The 18,870-nt window shown below is 21.0% G+C and overlaps 1 protein-coding gene across 2 annotated transcripts in view; it reads right to left on the bottom strand.

The window, feature by feature from the left end:
• LOC122512459 (brain acid soluble protein 1) overlaps positions 1 to 18,870 on the bottom strand; it is a 52,612-nt gene that overhangs the window by 24,810 nt on the left and 8,932 nt on the right. Inside the window, exons 2-3 of one of the 2 annotated variants that reach the window (XM_043628297.1) lie at positions 17,499 to 17,601; positions 1,398 to 1,499 (exon numbers count right to left, since the gene is read on the bottom strand). In XM_043628297.1, coding sequence (XP_043484232.1) covers positions 1,398 to 1,499; positions 17,499 to 17,591 — 195 coding nt within the window. In that variant the 5' untranslated portion in view covers positions 17,592 to 17,601. The remainder of the gene's footprint in view (positions 1 to 1,397; positions 1,500 to 17,498; positions 17,602 to 18,870) is intronic. The other variant, XM_043628298.1, reaches the window with a different exon arrangement.

Here is an 18,870-nt window from a genome sequence, read left to right as displayed (position 1 = left end):
TTTCACGTGAGGAATGTTCTCAAATATTAAATGGCCGAAAATTTATTATATACAATGTAGCAAAATTTATTTCATTCAAATAAATAATTTTCTATTGTCATAATAAATATATATTTGAATTAAATAAGTTTTATTTGTATTGAATAATTTTTATTTGCATCAAATAAGTTCTAATTGCATCAAATAATTTTTATTCGCTTCAAATAATTTTTATTTGCACCCAATTATTTTTATTTGCAACAAATTATTTTGAATTTCATCAAATAATTTTTATTCGCTTTGAAATAATTTTTAATTGCACCAAATTATTTTCTTTCGTATCAAATAATTTTTATTTGCACTAAATTATTTTTATTTGCAACAAATTATTTTGAATTTCATCAAATAATTTTTATTCTCTTCAAATAATTTTTAATTGCACCAAATTATTTTCATTCGCATCAAATATTTTTTATTTGCACCTAATTATTTTTATTTGCATTAAATAATTTGTATTTAAGTCAATGAAATAGTTTTTCCTTCAAATACAATTTATTTGATTTAAATAAAAATTATTTGATTCAAGTACCGAAATTATTGTTTCAAATACAATTTATTTCTTTGATTAAAAATTTTTCGATTCAAAATTATTGGTTCAAATACAAATTATTTGATTCAGATAACGAAATTATTGGTAGAAATACAATTTATTTGATTTAAATAAAATTTATTTGATTCAAGTTAAATATTTATTTGCTAATAGACAATCGATTATTTGAATCAGATAAACTTTTTTCCATTGTATAATTAAATAACAATAATTATCTTCCATTATTAATTAATAATAATATTAATAAATAATATTCACAAATTAATTAAATAGTAAAACGAATAATTTTCTATTCTGTCAAAAATTTTTGCTGATTAATTTACAAAAAATAAATAAATAAAAATGAGTCAATGAAATTAATTTTGAACTAACTTTGAATTAATTTTAAATTAAATAGAAAAATAAATTAATGGCATAAATTTTTTATCTAATTTGAAATTAAATAAATAATTAAATAAACTAGCAATTATTAAAAAAAATAACAAAAATTAAGTAAGTGGAAAAATAACAATTTATTAATTGTTATTTTTCTACTTATTTAATTTTTGTTTGTTTTATATTATTATTAAATTAATTAATTAATTTTGAAAAATATTTCTGTTGAATAAATCAAATTAATTTGATTTGTTTAGAAGAAATATTTTTTAATTGTCATTATAATATTGACAATATTTATGTTAATTGTTGACGATGCTGAAGAAATTGATTATAATTTTTGCAAGGATTCGATTTGAATATTAATTTATGCAAGAACGTGTTTTTACAAGGATTTCACGATCCTCGTTGAGGGGAAAATTTTTTTTCTCACCTGAGATATTTCTGGAAAAAGTTGTCGTAATATTCCTATTGTCCTTTTGTTTCTGAGGGCCGTGTCTTTCTCTGCCTCGACCATCACCAGTCGATCAAGAGCCTGAAAAATACTTCAATTTTTGGCTCCTTCGTATAATCCACACTTTTTATTTAGTGTCTAAAGATCTGATATTGGAAATTCTAACCCTTCACCACTGTACTGAGAGGAAGACTTCTTTTTTTCTTTTTGCATTGAAGAAGATAATTTGAAAAATTATTTTCAAATAAAGTTTTTTTCTTTTTTGGAAAATTATTTTCAAATGAATACCTACTTTTTTGAAAAAATATTTTCAAATGAATACTTTTTTGGAAAATTCTTTTCAAATAAAGTCTTTTTTGCAAAATTATTTTCAAATAAAGTCCCTTTTGAAATTTTTTTTATTTGTCTTCTTGGAAATGATTTTGTAATTCATCAAAAAAATTATTGACTGTCAATAATTTACTGTCTTTGATTGATTAATAACTATTTATCATCTTGAAGAGTTAGTTATTAATTTTTAATTCAATTATTTTTATCATTATGTTAATTATTGTTCTCGAGTTGATTATTGTCCTCGAATTTAATTTAGTTATTGTCTTGAATTAATTATTGTCCTTCAAGTATTTATTTATTGTCTTTAAATTAATTATTGGTATACAATTAATTAATTAGAATTAATTAATTGTCCTAAACTTTAGTTGTTACATTTTAATTATTGGCATTTAAATAATTATTGCTATTTAAATAATTATTGTCTTTTAATTAATTATTGTCCTGCAATTAATTAATTCTAATTAATTAATAGTCCTAAAATTAATTGTTGTCTTGAGTTTAATTATTTTCATTTAATTAATTATTATCTTTTTATTAATTGATGTCTTTCAATTAATTACTGTCTTAAAATTAATTACACTTCTAAAATTAGTTATTTTCTTGAATTTAATTATTTTCCCTAAAATACTTATTTTTAAATTAATTTTTGGTCCAAAATTAACTAAGCGAATTTTGATGGTTTTTCTTCCGTTAGTTCACACTTTTTTTATGTTAGATTTTTATGTTTTATGTTTAAATTTTTTTATTTTTTATGACCTGTTTATTTATTGATAACTAAACGTAAAATTGTCCAATTTGTTTAAAAGTAGTTTTACAGTCAGAGAAAATAATTCGTTTTCAAATTATTTTCAACTCAGTCCAAAAAATTATCAGAAACAATAATTCGCCTGGTGAAACGTTCCCTTTAGGAGAACTTTTGTAATTGACTTCTTTGGTCTTTAAAAAAAAAAAAAAGTTTCCTACCTGGAAGAAATAAATTGAGACTTTGCTTTAACACAAATAATAGGTCTTGATAATTTCGATCCAGATATTTCATTTAAGTATAGAAGGGGAGAGAAAAAAAACAATAAAGATAAAATTCCATATTTTTCACTTTTATCTCCTTTATACTTAAAGATTTTGTGAAATAATTTTTTTTTTAGAACATTCTCATGGTCCATATTTTCTGGAAATTGTCGATAGAACTTTGGCGTCACTCCAGGCGTATCATTTTGCAATATTGACTCTCGCATAAAATTGCCAATAAATAGATTCCAGGTGCAATGGTCAACGCAGGTAGAGTAACGGAACCCAAGTTTCTCAACCATGAGTCGCGGTCCACTTTCCCTTAAACCTCATTCACATTTGTGCACATATGCTTAACTCCGACACGTAAGATTGTTGCTTATTATATTTATATTGTGGTACACAAAATGAAAAGTAAATTTTGTAACGATGTTTTCAAATATTTCTTCATTTTTTTCTGTTAATTTTTTGATTTATTACATAATGTGGATCAAATTTAATTCGGCCTTCGCATTTTTTTTTTCTTGTTGAAACAAAAAATTTCCTTATGGAGAATAAATTATTTTGAAAGTTTGAAAGTAATTAAAAAGGTGGTGTGTATGTTAATTATTTTTGGTATTTTGTTGTGGAATGGGTTCTTTTATAACTGTGGTAAAATTTGTTGAAAATTATTCATTTCATGTGTAGTGTGTAAGTGTCGCATAAGACCGCAGAAGGAGGTTGTGAAATGAAATACTTGACACGCGTCGCGTAAGGTTGCATATGCTGGGTTTAATTTACATTTAACACCTTTTAAAACATTCAGTTAAATACAGCGCATTGTTTATTATAAACTTTTAGTTTTTTTTTATTATTTATCTTTAAATAAAAAATGTTTCTTTTATTTAAAAGAAAAATGTTTAAAACACTATTTCATCAAGTGTATCAATTTGATTCTTTTTTTATCAATTTGATTATTTTTTTTATCAATTTTATATAAAATTGGATTTAATTTCATCAAAGTGGTACCAAATTGGAACAAAATGAAACCAAGTATATATAAAATGAAACCAAATTGGGTAAAGTTGATACCAAATTAAATCAAATTGGTATTTGGTACCAAAACAGTTAGCAAATTCAATCGAATTGTAACTTAGTTGGTTCAAATTGTTCCAAATTGGATAAAATTGATAATAAACTGTATCGAATTTAATTTAGTTTGGACCAAATTGAATCAAACTAATACCAGTTTGGTGCAAATTGAATTAAATTGATACAAAATTGAATTAAATTAATACCAGATTGGATTGAAGTGAAACCAAATTGGATAGAATTGTTACTAAACTAAATCAAATTGGTATCAATTTGGATCAAATTGAAATAAAATTCAGTAAAATTGTTACTAAATTAGATTAAATTAATATCAATTTGGACTGAATTCGATCAAATTAATATCAATTTCGACTAAATTGGATCAAATTAATACGAAATTGGATCAATTAAAAACAGTTTGAATCAAATTGGATAAAATTAATTTTTGAATTGTACCAAACTGATGACAGTTTGAACCACATTGGATCAAATTAATTCTAAATTGAACCAAACTGATGTCAGTTTGAACCAATTTGGATAAAATTGATACCAAAATTGTTCAAAGTGAAATGAAATTTAATAAAATTGTTACTAAATTGGATTCAATTATTATCAATTTCAACTAAATTGGATCAAATTAATACTAATTTGGATCAAATTTAAATTAGTTTGACTCAAATGAAATCAAACTAATACCGCAGTTTGGTTCAAATTGATAATAAATTGTATTAAATTAATATCAGTTTGGACAAATTAAATCAAATTAGTACCAAATTAGATAAAATTAAAATCACTTTGAATCAAATTGGTTGGATAAAATGAATTTTAAATTAAATCAAAGTGATACCATTTTGGACCAACACAGTAAAAAGTAAATCTTAATTTAAGAGCTGCCTTAAATTCAACACTGTCTGCTATAATGTTAAAGGATACGAAAAACGTGCGTAAATTCAACATTGACTGCCTTAAAAATGTTGCATCTTAATTTAAGGCAGCTTTCGTGCCTTAAAATAAGATTTTCTTTTTACTGTGAAATTGAACAAAATTAATACCAAATTTTCTCAAAGAAATCCAAATTTAATAAAATTGCTACCAAATTCGATGAAATTAGTATCAATTTAGACTAAATTGGATGAAATTAATACTTAATTGTAACAAATAAAAATTAGTTTGAACCAAATCGGATCAAAACTATTTTTAATATGAATCAAACTGATACCAGTTTGGACCAAATTGAATCTAATTGATAAATATTTGGATCATATTGACACCAAATTATATCAAAGTTTTATCAAATCGTATCAAATTGTTACCAAAGTGAACAAAAGTTTTATCAAATTGTATCAAATTGGTACCAAAGTGGACAAAAGTTTTATCAAATTGTATCAAATTGTATCAAATTGGTACCAAAGTGGACAAAAGTTTTATCGAACTGGTACCAAAGTGGACAAAGCATAATCAAATTGTATCCAGCTGGTACCAAAGTATATCAAATGTATTTTTAATTTGTTTTGTAATTTTTTTCCCACATATTTCTTTAAAATTATCTTTTCTCTTTTTACTTTGCTTTTATCGTTATTATATTTTATTATTGTTATGAAGTTATTACTTTCTCTATTTAATCCAGTGTTTGCAGTTATATATTAATTGTCATTAGGATTAGAAAAAAAAGAAAAGAAAAGAAATGAAATGAATATTGTAAAAAGGTACTTGTTACTCTGTCTTTGGGAAATTTTTAAATTGTAGAAAAGAAAATGACGAAGAATTATTGCTCTGTTATTTAATAAAATTATAGCAATTTTCTCGTTTGTGGACCGAGCGCGCAGAGAACGAGACATTTGTCTTTGAGAGTAACAAAGCCTATGATTTTCTTCGCCTCGAAAAATATTTTCGCTCTCTCTCTCGGATAAAGAAATATAACAATGCCTTTTTTTTTACAATAATTTATTGTGTATGGATATAGGAACAAAGTATGTTTTGTGCAATATTCTTGTTAAAAAAAAAAAGATTTTTTTCGCATAGTTATAAATTGCACCGGATTTAATGTCGTTTGCATATATATTTTTTTCTTTACGGTTTTTTCTGAGGATATCAAATTGAGACAAAAATCGCAACACTTTTGATTCGTTTTTTGTCTCAATTTGATATCCTTAGAAAAACTGTTTTGATCATAATAATAATATTAATAATAATTTTTGTTTGTATGCCCCATTTACCCCACTCTCCCACTCTCTAAATTTGAATTTGTAAAAATGTTTACTAATTTGAATTAGTGACTGACTTTTTGCTTTTGAATTAGTAAATTTTACTAATAAATAGTAATTTCTACTAATTTTAAATTTATTAATAAAATTTACTAATTCAAAAGCGAAAAGTTAGTCACTAATTTTAATTAGTAAACATTTTTATTTTACTAATTCAGATTTAGAGAGCATATCAAATAATTTTTATTTCATTTCATTAAATGATATTTGCTTCAAATATTAAAATTGTTGTTTCAAATAATTGTTGATTCAAGCAATTATTTGTTCAGTAAATATCGAATTAAATAATTATTAGTTTAAATAATTATTGATTCAAATAATTATTAGTTCAAATAATTATTGGTTCAAGTAATTATTAGTTCAAATAACTATTAGTTCAAAATAATTATTAGTTCAAATAATTTTTTATTCAAGTAATTATTGGTTCAAATAATTTTTTATTCAAGTAATTATTGGTTCAAATTATTATTAAATTAAATAATTATTAGTTCAAATTATTATTGGTTCAAATAATTATTAGTTCAAATTATTTTTGGTTTAAATAATTATTAGTTCAAATTATTATTGGTTCAAACAAATATTAGTTCAGGTAATTATTAGTTCAAAAAATTGTTGGTTCAAACTTTTTTGATTGAAATAAAAATTATTTGATTCATAAGTAAATATTTATTGGCTAATAGACGAGTAATCAATTCATTGAATGAAAATAAATTTTTTTCAGTGCGTAAAATAATTTGCAAAAATTGATAGTTTATTTAAATTCTTGTTTCTTTTGATATTGGGAATTTTTATCAGGAGTAGTGATTTTTTTCTGATTATGTGACTGAATAATGAAATGAACGGTTGCGGGATCGATTATTTTGTCTTTAAGTTTTAGCCTTAAGGCTTATGCAAACGTTCGTGCATTGAACTTTTTCTCTTCTCTGTGTGCAACGACCTTACGTTGATTTATCTTGTATGTATTCCAAGTTCGCACTTTTCACTCAAGTACACTCTCTTCTCCGAGAGATTTATTCATTTATTAAGCAAAACAATGTACGAAGAAGAAATATAAAAACGAGCCACACACATGTTGTAAACTTCTTTTTATAGTTTGTTTAACATATTGTAGTTTTTATTTTTTTTTCGACAATTTTTTCTATTCTGAAGAATTATTAATTAATAATAATAATTTAATATGAATTAAAATAAAATAATTATTATTAATTAATAATCAGTTGAAAAATAGATTTTTTTTATTATTAAAAATAATTTAATTTACATTTTCATTCTAATTTTTAATTAATAATTTTATAAAAGTTTTGTAATATTTTTATTTTATTATATTAGAATTTTTATTTATAATCAGTTGAAAGATAGATTTATTTTTGTTATGAAAAATAATTGAACTTGTATTTTTAATTTTTTATTCTAGTTTTTAATTAATAATTTTATAATATTTTTATTTTCATATATTACAATTTTTATTTATAATTATATTTTAATAAATTCATAATTTTTTAAGTTTACACTTTAATTTTATTTTTTAAAATAATAATTATTGAGTAATTAATATGAATGTAAATAAAATATTAAAAATAAATGTTTTAGTCAGTTTTCTTTGGAAAAAAGTATTATTGATAAAAGTAGTTATAAATTAAATTATTTTATTAATTATTTATTAAGTTATTAATATAATTTATTGATAAATAAAATATTTAAATAAAATATTAAAAATAAATGTTTTCTGCCGTTTTTTCGTATAAAATCATTGTTGATAAAAATTTGGATTAAATTATTTTTAATAATACAAATAAAATTCGTTGTTTATCCGTTTTTTGTGAAAAATTATTAAAGATAATGAAATAACGTATTAAATTAATAAAGTAAAATTTAATCAAAGTATAAATAAAATTAAAAAAACATTTTTTCTATTTTGAACTTGATTTTATGAATAATTTTTCATTCAATTGTAATTGCAGTAGATAAATTTTTTTTTCGGTGAAATCGAAAAGAAAAAAAAAATCGATTGTCCTCGTGAAAATGAAAGTGATGTGTCACGCTTGATTTTCGGGTAAATATACTTAAATCTGCAGAGAATTACTTTCTGATCTCGCTTTTATTGTCGAGAGAGAAAGAGAGGGGGAAAAATTTGCCGTGAATTGAAAGTGCGAATAATTTTAATGTGACACTTTTATGAGTCGATCAGTCACAACATAAGAATTATTATTGCATAAAACGGGACCGGAATTCCTGCCATAAGAATGTCTTTTACTATTGTATATATATTGACATTCCTTAAAATCACATAAATATCGAAAAAATTTCTTTCTTTATCAATTTCCCCGAATAGAATATTATTTCATTGATTTTAGTAAGGAAAAAATTTGTAATTATCTTCAAGAAAAATTATGAAAACAAAAACAATTGCGTTAATTTGTAAGAACTTTTACAAAAATCGAGTGTAAATAGAAAATTATAAACAATCATACATATTAAAATAAAATTGTATAAAAAAAAATTATTACAATGTACAGTATAAAATTGTACAAAAAAATTTTTCAATAAAAGTGAAATGTGTAAGCAAAAGAAATGCATTGGCAAAAAATTATTTGAAATAACTTGAAATTATTTAGAGACTCGAGACTCATTATTTAACGAAGGGGGAAAAAAGTATTCAATAATTCAATCGATGAAAAATTTGAACTATTTCGATAATAAATTCTATGTTATGAAACAAATCGTTAAAGGTAATAATAAATTAATGATAATGATGCTAATAATTGTGATTTTTAATTGAAAATATTTTTAGAATTCTTGTGCTAAAAATTCTCTCCCTTGGGAGGTAAAAATTTTCTTAATAGTTGAGAATTTATTATTTTTGTCGTGTTTAATTCTTAGTCATTTTTTTTTTCTTTATATATGTTTGCCATCTAACTGCAAATTATCCGTTCATTAAACTTGTAATTCAGAGAAAAATGAATTTCCTGGTTTGACGTCTCTAACAATATTATGCATGTGTTTAACATACATACAAATGCATCGGCGTACTGTTGTAGAATTTCAAGATTTCAAATTTTTTATTTTCATCTAATGAAAAGAAAATTGATAAAAATAGATGAGAATATTTAAAAAAGTGAATGTACTCTCTCACTGTTAACTTTAAATTACAAATTGCAACGAATTGATAAAAAAAATGTGAATTAAATCAAAAATTGATCCAAATTTTTGGCATCAATTTGATCCACTTTAGAATCAATTTCAGGGCTCGAACTAGGTCCGTAAATCCCGTAAAAGTCCGTAACTTTGCTTGAACTCCGTAAAAGTACGTTTTTTTTAAAAAAGGTCCGTAAAAAGTCCGTAATTTTATTCAAAAAGGATGAAAAGTTCATAAATTTTACAATATAATTTGGATAATTTTAGAGAAATTACAAATAATTGCAGAAATTTAATTATTTTCAAAAGTAATAAAAATTCTTCTCATAAAATTCAATTATGTTCAAAAATTTTTAAAAATTCTCATCAAAATATCAATTATCTTTAGAAATAATTAAATTCTTCTCCGAAATTCAATTATTTTCAAAAATTTTCGTACTTCAATAATTTTTAATATCTACCATTTTAATAAAATTTTCCAAAAGAATTCAATTATTTAAAAAAAAATTTAATAAAATTCAACACAAACTTTTAATTTTTTAAAAAAAATAAAAATTTCACAGGAATTTTATTATTTAGAAATTTTTTCGCAATCATATAATTATTTTCAAAAATTTTAATAATATTGTTAAAATTTCAATTATCTTTAGAAATAATAAAATTCTTCTCAGAAACTCAATTATTTTCGAAAATTTTAATAAAATTATTCTTAAAATTCCAAATTATTATTAGAAATAATAAAATTCTTCTCAAAAAAATTCAATTATTTTCAAAAATTCTTGGCAAAGCTTCAATAATTATTTTCAAAAATTTTCGTACTTAAATAATTTTCAATATCTACCATTTTAATAAAATTTTCCAAAAGAATTCAATTATTTAAAAAAAAATTCAATAAAATTCAACACAAACTTTTAATTTAAAAAAAAAAAAAATAAAATTTAGAAATTTTTTTTATAAATTTGTTCGCCATCATTTAATTATTTTTAAAAAATTTAATAAAATTATTGGTAAAATTTCAATTATCTTTAGAAATAATAAAATTCTTCTCAGTAATTCAATTATTTTCAAAAATTTTAATAAAATTATTCTTAAAATTCCAAATTATTATTAGAAATAATAAAATTCTTCTCCAAAATTCAATTATTTTCAAAAATTTATTGGCAAAGCTTCAATAATTATTTTCCAAAATTTTCGTACTTCAATAATTTTCAATATCTACCATTTTTATAAAATTTTCCAAAAAAATTCAATTATTTAAAATAAATTTTGATAAATTTCTACTCAAACATTTCATTATTTTTATAAATTATAAAGTATTCTTTTAAGGAATTCAATTATTTTCATAAATAATAAAACTCATTGAAGAATTTCAATTATTTTTAATACAATTTTAATCGAATTCCTCGAAAAAATTCTTAAAAATTTTATTGAAATTCGTCAAAAGAATTCAGTTATTTAAAAATTAAATTTAATTAAAATTTTAGATTATAATTAAATATTAAAAGCAATATTCACACTGTAGTGTGAATTTTATAAATTAATTGAATTTTGAAAATGTTTCAAATTAAAATCTTTGAAAATTTTATTTATTTTCATAAATAATAAAAATTTCACGGTATAATTTAAATATTTACAAATTTTTTATAAATTTCTATACAATAATTCAATTAGGTTAACAAATTTTTAAAACTTCTCCTAAAAAATTCAATTATTTTCAAAAGTAATAAAATTCTTCTTAGAAAAATTATTAAAAATAATTGATTTAAAGAAGAATTTTTTTTTAGTTAACAATTGTAGAAAATATTAATTAAATTAAAATAATGATAATAAGTTTGAATTTCAATTTCAGAATTTCAATTATTTTTAATGCAATTTTATTCGAATTTCTCGAAAAATGTAATAATTATTCTTAAAAATCATATTAAAATTTCTCGAAAGAATTTAACTATTTAAAAATTTTTTGATTAAATTATGTGTAAGAATTTAGTTTTAAGAAACATTCAATTATTCAATAAATTATCTATGTTTGTATTTAAATAATTGAATTTTAGTAGAATTTTCTCATAAACATTAATTTAAAAATAGATTTCAGTAAAAATTTTAGATTATAATTGAATTTTAAAAGCATGAGAGCGTAAATTTTTAGAAATAATTCAATTTTGAAAAGGATTCAGATTAAAATATTTGAAAATTTGAATTTTTCATATTTTTAACTAACAATTCTGTGGAAATATTTTTTTTCGAGAAACTATAATTGCTGATTTTCTTTTTTTTGAAATTATTTAAAGTTTTTATTTTCTAATATTTATTTAATTGAAGAATTTACAAATAATTGAAATGTAAAATTGAATATTTGTAAAGAAATGGATTTGAAAATTGTTGAAAAACTTTTTCGAAAATTATTAAAAATAATCGATTTAAAGAAAAATTTTAGTTATAAAAAATTTAATTTCTAGTTTTAAGTAAAATGTTCTCTTATTTGACTTGAACTGGTTATATTTTTGTCAAAAAATATAATTTTTATAATTATTTATTTATACAAAAATATAAATAATTTATTGAATAATTGAATGTATCTTAAAATTGAATTCTCATAAAAAATTTTTTCAACAAATTTTGAAATAATTTAATTCCTTTGACGAATTTTAATAAAATTTTATGAATAATTACATTTTTGAGAAATTCGATTAAAATTGTATTAAAAATAATTGGACTGGTTATATATTTTTGTCAGTTATTGGTCCGTAAATAGTGCGTAATTTTTCATTTTTGGTCCGTAAAGTCCGTATTTTTAAATACTTTCAGTGTTTCAAGCCCTGCAATTTGATACTTTCAAGAAAATTATGTTAAAAAAAATAAACTTCTTAGGAAATTTTATTTTTATTGATTCATTTTTATATAAAAATGACGGAATAGGAAATTTATCAGCTTTTTGAATATGGAAATTCCGTGAATGACGTGTTTGGGGGAAAAGTAATAAATTGTGAAAAAGTTACGCCACTGATGAAATATAAAATATTTTAAGCAGCGGATGTACGGAAACGTTTACGATTCTATATAGAAGAGTGCGTGTGTATGCGTTAGAGTTGGTGTGTATGTCTTTTGCACTTTCCATTGGGCATCGATCAGCCAAAGAAAGTGGTATATACGGTGACTCTGCAAAGCTTGCAGACTCACCTCAGGTGTATATATTTATATATATATATATATATGTATATACTTGTGCAGTGAAAGTGTTGCACGAATCTTATAATGTAAACGTGGGTATAGTCTGCCGGAGACTCGAAACATTTCGTCGGATATCCTCCTAACATACCAGAAACTGCGGCATTAGTAAACGTCACAATCTCGCGAGTCTGTTACGTAAACCAAGGAGAACTTCATTTCATTGCTTCGGAAAGGCAATTCAGGGTCAGGCTATTACCAAAACGTGAAAGCGATATTTTCAAGTTATGTTCTCCAATCTTATTGCGGATGTATTTTTTTCACGATTTTATGTGTATTTTTATTATTATTATTATTGTGGATAGATTTTGGGTTTTTGGAAAATTAATTTTTATCACATTAGTCTTTTCAAATTGCAGTTTTTATGTTAAAAATTATCAAGAAAATAAAATATTATTTAGAAGAAGTAAATTTTGGTTTAGTCAAACAGTTAAATGCATTAATGCATTTATTTCTTTGATAAAACCAAAATTGCCATAAAAATTTAATTTTGTTTTTCCCTGACATTTCCATAATTCAATAATACATATATTCTTCAAAATATATTCTACAAAATTATTATCATAATTTTAATTGAATTATAATATTTTCTACAATTGTTAACTAAAAATAATTCTTCTTTAAATCAATTATTTTTAATAATTTTTGAAAAAGTTTTTTGCGAATTATCAAATTTGCAAAACAATTATCATATTCAAATAAATATTTAAAATTTTTGAAAATAATTATTGAAGCTTTGCCAAGAAATTTTGAAAATAATTGAATTTTGGAGAGAAATTTTATTATTTCTAAAGATAATTGAAATTTCATTAAAATTATTGAATTTCTGAGAAAGATTTTATTACTTTTGAAAATAATTGAAATTTAAAAAAAATTTTTGAACTATTATAAATTTTTGAATTATTGCAAAGGAATTTATAAAAAATTTGTAAATAAGTGAATTACCGTTAAATTTTTATTATTTATGAAAATAAATCAAATTTTAAAAGATTTTAATTTGAAACATTTTCAAAAAAAAAAAAATTCTAAAAATTCATGTTATAATGCGTTTAATACTCAATTATTATTTAAAATTCTAACTGAAATTCATTTTTAAATCAATTTTTATTAGAAAATTCTACGAGATTACAATTATTTAAGGGCATTTGAACCTTGATGACGTTTCAGTTTGTGCAAAGCATGTGTGACGTCATCAAGTTTCAAATGCCCTTAAATACAAAAATAAATAATTTATTGAATAATTGAATGTTTCTCAAAATTGAATTCTCATAAAGAATGTTATCAACAAATTTTTCAGAATAATTACATTTTTCGAGGAATTCAATTAAAATTGTATTAAAAATAATAATTATAATTCTGCGATGATTTTTATTTTATTTTATGTGAAAATAATTGAAATCCTAAATAGAATATTTTATAATTTATAAAAATAATGAAATGTTTGATTAGAAATTTATCAAAATTTTTTTTAAATAATTGAATTTTTTTGGAAAATTTTATTAAAATAGTAGATATTGAGAATTATTGCAGTATGGAAAGTTTTTGAAAATAATTGAATTTTGGAGAAGAATTTTATTATTTCTAAAGATAATTGAAATTTTAAGAAGAATTTTATGAAATTTTTTGAAAATAATTGAATTTTTGAGAAGAATTTTATTATTTCAAAAGATAATTGAAATTTTAACAAGAATTTTATTACAATTTTTGAAAGTAATTAAATTTCCCAGAAGAATTTTATTACTTTTGAAAATAATTGAAATTTTAACGAGAAAAATTTAAAAAAGTTTTTGAACATAATTGAATTTTTGTGAAGAAATTTATAGAAAATATTTGTAAATAATTGAATTACCCTGAAATTTTTATTATTTATGAAAATAAATAAAATTTTCAATGATTTTAATTTAAAACATTTTCAAAATTCAATTATTTCTAAAAATTCACACTATACTACTTTTAATATTTAATTGTAAATTTATAATCTAAAATTTTACGAGAATTCAATTATTCAAATACAAAAATAAATAATTTATTGAATAATTCGATTAAAATTGTATTAAGGGCATTTGAACCATTATGACGTCACAATTTTAAAACTCATGCTTTGCACACATTGTGACGTCATAATGATTCAAATGCCCTTAAAAATAATAACTAAAATTCTGCAATGAATTTTATTCTTTATAAGAATAATGAAATGTTCTGAGTAGAAATTTATCAAAATTTTTATTTAAATAATTGAATTTTTAAATAATTTTTGAAAATAATTGAATTTTAACAAGCAGTTTATTAAAATTTTTGAATTTCTGAGAAACATTTTATTACTTTTGAAAATAATTGAAATTTAAAAAAAAATTTAAACATAATTTAATTAATGAGAAGAAATTTATTTTAAAAATTAGTAAATAATTAAATTACTGTGATTAGTAAATTTTTTTTAACTAATTACACTTTTCGAGGAATTTGATTAAAATTGTATATTGAAAATAATTGAAATTCTGCGATGAGTTTTATTATTTATTAAGATAATTGAAAACCTATTAAGAATTTTATTATTTATGAAAATAATTGAATTATTGCGAAAAAATTTATAAAAAATTTGTAAATAATAGAATTCCTGTGAAAACATAATTTTTTATAGGTAAAATATTTTTTTGTTTCTCTGTTTCTTTTAATTTAGCCCAAAAACTACTTTTTTCAAGAAACAAGAAAAGAATTTGAAAATTAAAAAAGATTATATGAAAATTTTTCAGTTGTACAAAAAATTGTAAAATTAATAATTTTACTATTTTTTTTTACAACTGAAAATTTTTTCTTTTTTTCCTAAACATTAGTTTGATAGTTTCTTGTTTCTTTTTCGTTAGAATAATTTTATCTTATTCTCAAAATTTTCGAGAATAATAATATAAAAAAATTTTCCATTTCGTGCAGAAAATTGCGCTCACAATTCACTAAGCAATGACATTGAAATTGTGAGTGACAAAATTGGTGGGAAGAAGGAATTTTTTTTTATAATGATATTCACGAAGATTTAATTATATAAATGAGTAAGGAAGATTTTTATCAACTAATTGTTTACAATTTCGGATTACATTTAAAGAGAGTGCACTTAACTTTCTTTTAAAGCGATAAACAAATGCAGAACCTATGTAAATTAGCATTGTACAGTTATAATTTTACTCATTAAGATAATTAAATAATTTTTAATTTTAAGGATTTTTTTTACTCATAATTATTTTTTGTTTTATTTTTATTCAGTGACAAATAATTATTATTAATATATTTCATATTCAACGATATTATATTAATTAGAATACAATACACTGAAAAAAAATTTAGTTGATTCAAATAATTGATTGTCTATTATACCAAATAAATATTTACTTGAATCAAATAATTTTTATTTAAATCAAACAAATTTGAACTAATAATTATTTGAACAAATTGTTTTAATATTTGACGCAAATACTATTTAATTGACTTAAATAATAATTATTTATTTCAAGCAAATATTCATTTGAAAGACAAAGAAAAGAAGAAAATTATTATTATTATTACTATTATTAATATTTGTAATTAATTAACAAATAATTATTGTTTTACCGATTTTTTTAAAACTGATCTTTGTTTAAATAATTTATTTTCATTTATCAAGAAAATGTTGATAATCGCAGAAAATTTGAAATATGAGACGATAAATTTCGTAATTTTACTCAATTTATCATAATTTTTTTCCTAAACAATGCGGGTTTGTTTTGCAAAATCATTATCAATGGTTTGTGACTGATGGTAAAAAATAACGTAACCCATTTACACATCTATGTCTTTTTTAATTATCTATTTGCATAATAGAGGTGATTGCTTACTCCAAGGTTGATAGGTCACTTGACAGACAATTTAATGACACATTTAGAGAAATTACTGGCGAGAAAAAATTTATGGGAAAAAAATTTAACCTTATTTAATTACATAAAAATAGCAATTTTGTTTTTTTTTGTCATCTAACTTTTTGTTTTTACTTTTCTCGTCTACTTTTTTCTCTTTTTTTTAAATGCAATAAATTATTTAAATTTTTTTAATGGCAACTTTTAATTTGTATTTTTTAATATTTTTCAAATATATTTTTACGAGTGTGTTTTAATACTTTTCTACGTGTATTTTTTTCAATATTTTTCAAACATTTTTTTACGATTATTTTTTAATATTTTTCTACGTGTATTTTTAAATATTTTTCAAATATTTTTTTAATACTTTTTTTCGAGTATTTTTCAATATTTTTCTACGTGTATTTTTGAATATTTTTAAATATTTTTTAATTGTTTTGAATCTTTTGATATTGTATTCACTGCATTAAAAATCCTTCTCATGAAAAAGTATTTTTTCTATCAATGTCAATATTTTGTTAATTTTTCGAATTTTAGTTCCGTGACGAAATTGTTTGGTTTACTTTCCGCTTATTAATTTTCATCGTTTTGTGTTTCCAAATGATTTGATTTGTTCAACAATCCATGACGAAGGTTAGAAATTTAACGATTATTTTGGCATAGAAAATTGGATGCTGGATTGTAGATATAGTTGCGAATTGTTCTACTTCGAGATTTTTCTCATCTTCGACACAATTTTTCAAACCTCATCGTTTTAATTTTTCACTAAAGGAAATTTTTTTTTCTTTCCTTGAGAATCTTCTAAATCGTTAAATTTAATATTATTATTTTTTTTTCTTTCTAAATTGTTAAAATAATTTTTTTATTGTTGATAAATAGTGCGTGATTAATCACAATTTGTTAGACAGTAATTATTTTTATTTACAATATAATTTTTTTGATGAAATTATTTATCTCGTTAGAACGTTTCAGAAAACTGTTAGATTTCATTTTGTTTCCCTATTCCCATATATTTATTAAATTATAACAATAAGTTAGTGTTTTCGTTTCTTTCGCCTTTCTTCATTTCTAATTTTTTATCAAAAAATATTTTTTATTAATTATTATTAATTATTAATTATTAATAAATTAATAATTAGTGATATGGAAAAATTATCTCCTCTTACTTGTGACTCGAGGCCATTCTTTTCAGGAACTGGAATAGAATTGACTACTGTTATACACAGAGCCGTCACAAGCACTGTCGTTGAAAGTCTCATTTTTTCGATTCTGTAACAAAAAATTTAATGCAAAAATTAAAAATTTATTAGAAAAAATATTCAGTTAATTAGAAATTTGGGGAATTTTTATTTTGAAATGATATTTTTCAATAATATTTTAAAAGTCGTGGAGAAAAATAATAAATTTTAATAAATAGGATAGAAATTCAAAGTATAGAAAAAAAATAGTTCCAAATTCCAAGTTTAAAATTATGGTAATTTTTTTATCATTAGGCAATTTTTGCTTTTTCTTAAAAAATTTAATTCGAGGATTATAATTATACAGTTGGCAAGTGTGAAAATATTTAACTATAAAATATTTATTGCTGTATACATAACGTCTGACAATATTTCACATAATTAATGTCCTCTTAATGGACGTGTACATAGTCATTCTGATGACTATATATCTTAATTACTCTATTCACTGTCATTACAATATAATTTTTCGAATTTAATACAATTAATATTATTTTTAATTATTAATTATTAATAATATTGTTAATTATTGATTTCGAAAACATATTTTAATACAATTATTATTATTTTTAATTATTAATAATACTGTTAATTATTAATAATTAATAATGTTGAATAGTAATTTTTTTTTTATTGAATGATAAATTTTCATATAGTAGTTTTTGAATGAAATGTGATACTGGAAGTAAGTCATGCAGAAGGGAACCATTTTTTACCTTCAGTAGCTGCTTTACGATTTCTTGAAAAAAAAAGAAAAATAAAGTTGATAAAAAATGGAAAGTTGTTTCTTATGTTACATGTAAGAAAACTTCATGTGATTTATTATTCAAATTTTGAAAAAGAATTAAATAGTGAAAATAGTTTGGATTTTTTTTCAACATCATTTTTTAGAGTGGGGGAAATTTATAATAAATATTGTATAGTATTATATAATATACTATTTTTTATATAATATTATTGATTACATAATAGACAAAAATCGAAATTTTGAAATAGAAACTATGGATTTTAAATCAAGATGATTAGTATTCATTTTGAAAAAATAAATTTTGTTTATGAGTCTAAAGTCCGTTTTCAAAATACGAAAAAAAAATTAAATTCTTTAAATTATTCGTTAGAATGTCGCCTTATTTTTTTTTATTATTTTGTCCAATTATTTTGGTTGAAACCGTTTTTTGAAATTATTTTATAATTATTTTCTAATAAAAAGGCCTAAATATTTTTTTATTATTTATTTCTGTAAATATTTTTTATTCTTGTAATTGAAAAAATGCTTTTTTAATTTTTTGTTTATAAAAGA

The sequence above is a fragment of the Leptopilina heterotoma genome, unplaced genomic scaffold, assembly GCF_015476425.1.
Source record: "Leptopilina heterotoma isolate Lh14 unplaced genomic scaffold, ASM1547642v1 Lhet_99, whole genome shotgun sequence".
In the NCBI taxonomy this organism is placed as follows: Eukaryota; Metazoa; Arthropoda; class Insecta; order Hymenoptera; family Figitidae; genus Leptopilina; species Leptopilina heterotoma.
This window is presented reverse-complemented; position numbering and strand designations above follow the sequence as displayed.